At 32.2% G+C, this 8,174-nt stretch overlaps 3 protein-coding genes across 11 annotated transcripts in view; 2 read left to right on the plus strand and 1 right to left on the minus strand.

The window, feature by feature from the left end:
* Positions 1-1,854, minus strand: part of LOC116349979 (D-beta-hydroxybutyrate dehydrogenase, mitochondrial) — a 6,686-nt gene extending 4,832 nt beyond the window's left edge. For both annotated transcript variants that reach the window (XR_004201970.1, XM_031781682.1), the window contains exons 1-5: positions 1,588-1,854; positions 1,374-1,518; positions 1,107-1,315; positions 844-1,034; positions 621-750 (exon numbers count right to left, since the gene is read on the minus strand). Coding sequence is in view for 1 of the 2 variants with exons in the window: in XM_031781682.1 (XP_031637542.1) it covers positions 621-750; positions 844-1,034; positions 1,107-1,315; positions 1,374-1,518; positions 1,588-1,693 (781 nt within the window). In the remaining variant the exon portion in view is untranslated. The remainder of the gene's footprint in view (positions 1-620; positions 751-843; positions 1,035-1,106; positions 1,316-1,373; positions 1,519-1,587) is intronic.
* A 181-nt stretch (positions 1,855-2,035) lies between these two features.
* Positions 2,036-4,952, plus strand: LOC116349980. Of its 8 annotated transcripts, none has more exons than XM_031781689.1 (6): positions 2,036-2,263; positions 2,641-2,721; positions 2,859-3,022; positions 4,131-4,364; positions 4,429-4,518; positions 4,590-4,952. In XM_031781689.1, the coding sequence occupies exons 2-6, from the start codon at positions 2,713-2,715 to the stop codon at positions 4,696-4,698; spliced, it is 606 nt and encodes a 201-aa protein (XP_031637549.1). In that variant the 5' UTR covers positions 2,036-2,263; positions 2,641-2,712; the 3' UTR covers positions 4,699-4,952. The 8 variants fall into 8 exon arrangements, 6 of the variants coding, with proteins under 6 accessions (XP_031637549.1, XP_031637544.1, XP_031637548.1 ...); XM_031781684.1 differs by having other exon boundaries at positions 2,224-2,337; positions 2,641-2,733; XM_031781688.1 differs by having other exon boundaries at positions 2,232-2,337.
* Positions 4,953-6,845: 1,893 nt separating this feature from the next.
* On the plus strand, positions 6,846-7,793 carry LOC116349981 (histone-lysine N-methyltransferase SETMAR-like). Its single transcript, XM_031781690.1, has 2 exons — positions 6,846-7,124; positions 7,191-7,793. The coding sequence occupies exons 1-2, from the start codon at positions 6,846-6,848 to the stop codon at positions 7,791-7,793; spliced, it is 882 nt and encodes a 293-aa protein (XP_031637550.1).
* The last annotated feature ends 381 nt before the right edge of the window (positions 7,794-8,174 follow it).

Consider the following 8,174-nt stretch of genomic DNA (forward strand, 5'->3'; position numbering starts at 1 on the left):
TGTTGTTGTTTTTTCACTTTTTCATTTCAATGCTACAGAATTAAATTCAGTTTTTCGATCTAATTCGAACTAATGTTAGATGGCGCTGATCAGCTGCGTTCGCATAAAAAAGTTCCCAATCTCATATACGTCAACCCCGCTTGGATAATAAAATTAATTTTTTTTTTATTTTTCACGATTTTATGGCTTGTATGAAAAACACGTACGTATTTTGCATTTGCCATTTCAGCGGTCTTCCGTGTTTTTCATACAAGCCGCCCATGTACTAGGCAGTTTGATAATGACGTGACTTTTTGAATGAAAGGTGTCACTTTTTCCAAACTGATATTATTTTTGAGAAGTACCATTCTTCAAACCTCTAAATCACAAATTTGAACCAAATCCGTTCACGGAACCAAAAGTTACAGAGCTCGGTATAATGCACAAATTAGTTTTTACCACTTTTATTTTCAATATCTTTCAAGTATCAGATTTATTTTAAACGCGAGTTAGTATCTCATTTATTTTAATTCATCGTTTTGTATTGGTATTTTTTTTAAAGAATGTTTGGAGGTCATGATTATTCTTACCCATTCATATATTAAGTTTGTACTCAAATACTGTGGGACTTATATTCGTACACATAACTTGTGACCCAGGGATGAAATTAACAACTTCAACGCCATATTTTTTTACTTCCACTCTAAGAGAATCACTCCAGTATCTTAAACCCGCTTTTGTAGCTGCATAAGTGGCCAAGCCTGGTAATGCCTATAATTGTATAAATTACGAAAAAAAGAGAACTGACGTTTATATGACTATCATTAACAAAGGATTAATTGAACATATAATGGAATACCAAACCTCAAGCGCACAATGGCTTGTTACATTAATAATTCTCGTCTTATATTTTCGTGCCAAATATAAAAAACTTCGAGTGAAATTCATCGTTCCAAAAAGGTTCACATTTATTTGATGTTCAACAATTGCGTTGGTTTGCCACTCAAATTCACCAAAGCACATAACGCCGGCATTATTTACTAAATAGCTGAGCACTAAAATATAAAGATATAACAACTGTATTTACTCACTACCTTATAAAAAAAAACAAATGAAATATGTTTTACCTAAATTATCATCACTTTGAAGTAGATTCGTTATAGTTTTTTCAATGTGTAAAATACTGGCACTTTTTCTTATATCCAATTCTAGGAGTAGAAATCGCTTCGGATTGCATTGTGCCAATAGCTGGAGTGCGCCTTCTGATCTTGTATTTAAGCATGCAGCACAAACAAACATATTCAACTTGAGGTTACAATAAAGAGCCATATTGAATCTGAAATAATATAATAATTACTTGAAGCTTGTAAGAAAATTATTTGAATTTTACAAACCCCAAACCAGAATCACATCCTGTAATTAAAATTACATTTCGTTCACTCAATGTTTTTTGTCTGTTTCGTTGAATTAAAGAGCAAAGAACTGCAGCACTAATCCATGAAAATGTGATATATTTGAGGATTTTACTTCTATTTCCATCTATAATATGATAAAATGATATATTATTCATTTGTTCAAGAATATTTATATCAGTTTTAGTCAAGATACCAAGGAGAACATATCCAAAACCTAAGATTCCTGAACCAAAACATATCACAGATTCATATATCAAACGAATTATGGAAGACATTCTTGTGATTTGAATGAGTCGCATAGTAGTCTTCTTGTTGATTGCCACACGTTACTTTAATTTTGTTTTTCATACATAATAATGAATCCATTCGCTCTTATATTCTTTTTAACAGCAAACGTCAACGATTTACATTACAATAAAATTAGAGGTACTTAAATAAAAATTAGTAATTAAACAAATATACTATTAGTGTTGCAGTAACAAAAAATAAATATTATTTATATTTATATATAAATTTATTATTAGTTTTACAATCACAATATATAAATATTAATATTGTCTAGTTTTAAATACTGTTTAATTACAAGAAGTAATTGATGGTAACGAAGTAGTTATTGGTAACGTAGTTAATGGAATAAGTACACTCATGAATACTCATGTTACTTAAAGAGACGAGTATAGGGCAAGGCATACTTACTTAAAATTTACTATTCCATTACTCTACAATTCCTGATCCATTCCTTCGATTCATTTTCCTTTGTGTTCCATTACTTATTGATTCGTACATATATGAAACATGCTGTATTCGAACATTGTTAATTTAAACATTGACATTTGTATAGTATACCCATATCAACATTTGTATTCAAAGTATTACTCACCTCAGCTATAAAATAATTTAATTTTTGTCCATTTGCCCATTTCAAAATTTGAACACGTTCAATGTAAATTGGCTGCTTCCATTAAATCAATTTTCTTAAACATAACAACTACGAATAATAAAAACACGAAGGCGGCTAAATCAATCAGACAATCACAGACGAGATTTGATGCATAGAAACGATTTTGCTTCTTAGTTCCATATGTTTCGCGTCTGTGAATGAAATTTTTTTGTGGGTCTCGCATGTAGAAAAGAAAAATCTCAAACCAGAGAAGAAAAAATTTCAATAAATAAATTTTGACATGAGTCAAGCTACGAATTTGTTTACTAAAACCTTGGTCTTACTTCTCGGTTTCATTTTTTTTAGTTAATTTGGTTAATAAATAAAAACGGAGTGTCAAAACAATACCTACTTTAATAAATTTACAAACTTTTGAGTATGACGAAGGTAATAAAATTGGTGAGATATTAATATCATAAGACAAATTGTAAAATAACAGAAAGTATTGCAGATTAGATGTTTTTAGTAGATGAGTGAATATAGATGATTCAAAATTTATTCATTACATATTTTGTTCGGAATAGTCGAAGGAAAAAAATTCAAAAACAATGACCACATCCATTAATCAACCCTCGACCCCGTCTGTTCAAATTGGATTTATATCTCCAGCGCCTCTAAAAACGAGCAAGATAATGGATTTGAATGATGCATCTATAGATCTTGAACTTCTAATGAGAAATATGTGTCTGTAAGTTTTTTAAAAAGCGATGTTTTTATATATTTGTAATGTTTTTTTCACATTTTCTTCTGATTGACAGTATCATTGATGAAATTGATGAACGATTTGTGCAGAAAGTGCGTATTTTGATTAAAACTATCAGAGCAACTGATGATGACACTGTGCGTCATTTTTCAACTTCAAATTTCTGACAGAAACGAGACCAGTCGGTTTTACATAATTCGGAGGCGCTGATTTCAATGGTATCATTCGTTTTCCCCCATCACGTCAGGATTTTCCACAATTTTCCTCGGAAGTTTCCCGGAACACCCAAATTGGCTGTTTATACTCTAGTAACATTTTGAATTCATGCAATATCCCAGAGGGATGACCGTTGTAGTACGGTTCAAGTATAGTTAAGCCACACAATTCGTTTTAGAAAAAATTGAGTCATTTGAAAAAAATTGATTTGGTTATTCCCCTCTGAAGTTCACATTTTGAAGTAAAATTGGTATCCATTCAAACGCTCTGAAAATGAGTATTTGGGGGTTTTTTGGCATGAAAAGACTGTATATGACGCTTTTTCTGCTATAAAATTAGATTGGAATACACTTACCACAATTTGACATTTTTGGTCATTTTTGACTATTTTGGGTACTTTTTGTATGGTAAGTGTATTCAACCCCAATTTCATGCCAAAAAAGCCCCCAAGTACTCATTTTCATACCAATTTTACTTCAAAATGTGGACTTCAGAGGAGAATAACCAAATCATTTTTTTTCAAATGACTCAATTTTTTCTAAAACGAATTGTCTGGCATGACTTTACTTGAACGGTTCTACAACGCCTGATAGGTCACCCCTCTGGGATATTGCATGAATTCAAAATGTTACTAGAGTATAAACAGCCAATTTGGGTTTTCTGGGAAACTTCCGAGGAAAATTGTGGAAAAACCTGACGTGATGGGGGAAAACGAATGATGCCATTGAAATCAGCGCCCTCAAATTATGTAAAACCGACTGGTCTCGTTTCTGTCAGATTTTGAGTGACACACAGTGTGATTTATCCAAGCTTATGTTTGTATTGCACAAATTTTTCTTCGTAATTTCAAAATTACATTTATTGCAATTTTTTTCAGTGAAGAATTTGAATCGCGTGATACAACTGCGAAAAATGCACCAAAGAAAAAGCATTCTCCAGAAGTCAAGGGTTCGAAGAATAATCTATCTGATTCAAATTCAACTTCCGAATCGACTTTGGGTGCAGATTCCCATAAGCCAAAGAAACCCAAGCGCGAATCAAAATTCAATACACAAGTATCGAAATTCAATGAAGCACTTTCAGCGTTGAAAAAGGAAGCGGCTAAAGAGATGTAAGCTCAAAAATTATGATCTCCTTATGCTATCTTTATCTCAAATGTTAACTTTAACTTTTAGGCTTGATTCCAAAGGTGATGATTTGATTATATATTTTAAGGAGCTTAAAAAAATACGAAAAGATGTCCTTACTCGTTTAAAGAAAGAATGGTATGTGATAGAGTTAAAATGAAAGAATTTGATTCATTTTTAATATTAAATTCATTTGAATTTTATTCTAGTGATGCTATGTCTACTTTTATTAAATGGCATAATGAGGCGAAAGATAAACAAATTGTATCTGATTTGGATACGTTAGTTGATGGAGTAGCTGCAACAATATCGAAGTGAAACGTTGTTTTCACGCCTCGTTTTTCAAATAAGATCGTAATTAGATCTGCATTTTCCATTTGCCTAAAATGTGATATTACATTCTTTTTTTTGTTATGAAATCGACTGAAATAAAAACTGCTTTTTCGACATCAAATAAAATCTAGTACCAAATATTAACGAAAATTTTATACTCGAGACTCTTGCACAATGAACTTATTGTTCGAAATTAGTTTAATGTACATAATCCACGGATAAATAAATAAATAAATAAAACACACAATAAAAAATAAAATAAATAAAATAAAACATTTTTTTTAATTATACAAATCAAGACAAAACCATTTTTTCGGTTTTTCTTTAAAACATTCTCTTTTCAATAATATATATTTTTACAATTTGTACTCTAGCAAGTACTTGTACTCTAGTATTTACCTAGGGGCAAATCATGAAAACAAATGCATCATTTTTGAATAAATATGCTGTGCTTTCAATGAATGCAGCAAATGTATCGCAAATTCAACAAATGTTGAGCAAATAAACAAATGTATCACAAATGCGGCATTGTTGGCTTCTAGATAGCTTGTTGGAAATGGCTTAAATAAAATTGAACTAATTAACTTCAAGTCGCTTCAAGTATAAAATATTTAGAATTTTAATATTATCAACTTTTTTTTTCATTTTGTTGTCCGAAATATTAAAATTATGCTGAAATAAATTTAATATTACTAACTTAACCCAACTTTCGCTTTGCAAATGTTGACGTCAAAACCAGACCGATATCGAAAATCGACCGATGTCAAAAAGCTTTTATTTGTGCGGCGAATTCACTACCATCTCCACTAGACAGTTTAAAGTTATTACGTTCAACCACGTTCAACATTTGCAAAGCGAAAGTTAGGTTAAGTTAGTAATATTATATTTATTTCAGCATAATTTTAATATTTCGGACACCAAAATAAAATAAAGTTGATAATATTAAAATTCTGAATATTTTATACTTGAAGTTAATTAGTTCTTTTTTAATTTCGTGATAAATGAGATATTCTCATTAGCTGCATTTACACAGTCAAGTATACAAATGTCGTAAATCAGGGCAAATATTTGAAAATGGTGATTTGCCCCTAGGTATTTACAAGAGTATTTTGTATAATATATTGGAATGTATTGGTGGCATATTTGAAAAAAGTGGTTTCATATTCGTATACGAACCAATGTGTCGCAAATATTTGACAATAAATATAGATATGCACGCAATATCCTCCTATAGAACTATAGTCTTTAATCCTCACTCATTCATTTCTGCACTCCCCATGGTCTATGAATTACATAACATCCTGTATACTAAAAATTGTAATGAAATGAATTTACATTGAAACAAACGATTCAATTAATATATATATACAGTATACACTGTGCGACAGTGGTCGTGTGTGAAGCATGTGACCTACCATTTCTGATCGGGGATGGTTTCCAGATTACAGCATGACCAGATTACAGCATGATCACAAATCAGGTGTTTTCTTGAGGAAAAAATAAAAACTGGTTGCATCAAAACTGCTGTTTCTACAAATTATTACGCTGGAGGAAAGACGCAAGATGGCGCAAGTGTCTTTCATCTGCAAAATTATTCATGGAGATATGAAGTGAACTCTTATGTCAAATAGTTTAAATTATTATAATTCAGCGCATAATTCCTGTGCATTCCTGTGCAATACCGCTTTTTAATATTCCAGTTAGGGGATACGATTACACAAAATATGAACCAATTAATTATATGCTTATTATATTCAATGATTATTATACAAAGAAAATACCAAATTGTGATACTGATTTAGTTGATTTAGAAGTAAATTTATTCTCGGTAAAGTTGAGAAATGAGAAATATTTGAAAGAAAATAGATGAATTGAATGAGTGAGGATAATCATGACCTCCAAACATTCTTTAAAAAAATACCAATACAAGACAGTGAATTAAAATAAATGAGATACAGGGGGAGGAAATTTTTTTAAGCCTGACATATAGACGGCACTAGTTACAGATTGTCCTTGTGCTGTAATTGACGTACGAACTGTCAATAGTATTGCAGAAAAAAATTGAGTTGATATCTGTCGTCGTTTGTTTTCAATATCATTGCATACCAAGTAACCTCGATATTTTTGAAAAAATGGATAAAATCGAATATCGTGCGGTGATTAAGTTTCTCACAAAAGAAGGTGTGGCACCAAAGGATATCAATGATCGTTTGCGTGCTGTTTATGGGGTCCTTGCCCCATCGTATGCCACAGTAAAACTATGGGCAAAACAATTCAAGTGGGGTAGAGAATCATTGGAAGATGATCCTCATACAGGTCGACCAATTGAAGCAACAGCTTCAGATGTAGTGCAAAAAATTGAACATCACGTGCACGAAAGCTCGAATGAGCGAGAAAGTGTTAGCAGCAATGTTTGACATCTCAGAGAAGAGTATTTACAACATACTTCATGAAAAATTGCACATTTTTTGAGAAAGGTTTGCTCGCGATGGATTCCAAGAACGTTGAACAAATCCCAAAAAGAAGAACGAATTTCTGCTGCACACGAGTTTTTCGAGTTGTTGGAATGGAATGAAACGGACACATTTGAGCGAATAGTGACTGGCGAGGAAACCTGGATCCACTACTATGATCCAGAGCTCAAATCACAGACGATGGAATGGCACAAACGTGGTGAACCAGCATCGAAAGTGCCACGCAAACAAATTGCCACAAAAAAAGTAATGGCCTCTGTATTCTGGGATGCCAAAGGCATATTATTGGTTGAATTCCTTCCAAAGAATACCACAGTCACGGGCTATTATTATGCAAAACAAATACATAGATTGCGTAAAGCGATCAGAGAAAAGCTTCCTGGTAAAAAACTGTATTCTCCAGATCTGCCCCCCAGCGACTATTTTCTGTTCCCAAACACCAAAAGATATCTGAAGGGGAAGCAATATGAGTCCGAAGAAGAGATATCGAACGAAATTTTCAACGTATGGGAGGACAAAGATGCCGAGTGGTTTGAAGGAGGAATTAAAGCATTGAAGCATCGATATGAAAGTGTCATTCGTGTTCATGGAGACTACTTTGTATAATAAATATGGTCATTTAAAAATACAATATGTGTTTCTATATCACGCTTAAAAAAATTTCCTCCCCGTGTATGTCCATAAAGTCTTTGCACAAATTCAGACGTATGCCATTTGAACAACAAACACACAATATTAAATTCGTTTTTATTGGTATAAGCCGTTATTCATAGGCTATCGAATAGCACATTCACTTTACACTGAACAGGCCATTGTCTTCGATTTTTCTCAGTATGCGTCGAACCATCAAAATCATGCTTTGGCGGACCGATTTGTCGATTTCTTTCAACATTTTCTCAATCCATCCAACTAATTGTTGCTCGTTTCAAGTATTTTGGAATTTCGCCTATAACATACATCCAAAAACAGACGAGAAATAATTAATTT

Source organism: Contarinia nasturtii, unplaced genomic scaffold, assembly GCF_009176525.2.
Source record: "Contarinia nasturtii isolate CC-2019 unplaced genomic scaffold, AAFC_CNas_1.1 Cnas_scaffold_3221, whole genome shotgun sequence".
Classification (NCBI taxonomy): domain Eukaryota; kingdom Metazoa; phylum Arthropoda; class Insecta; order Diptera; family Cecidomyiidae; genus Contarinia; species Contarinia nasturtii.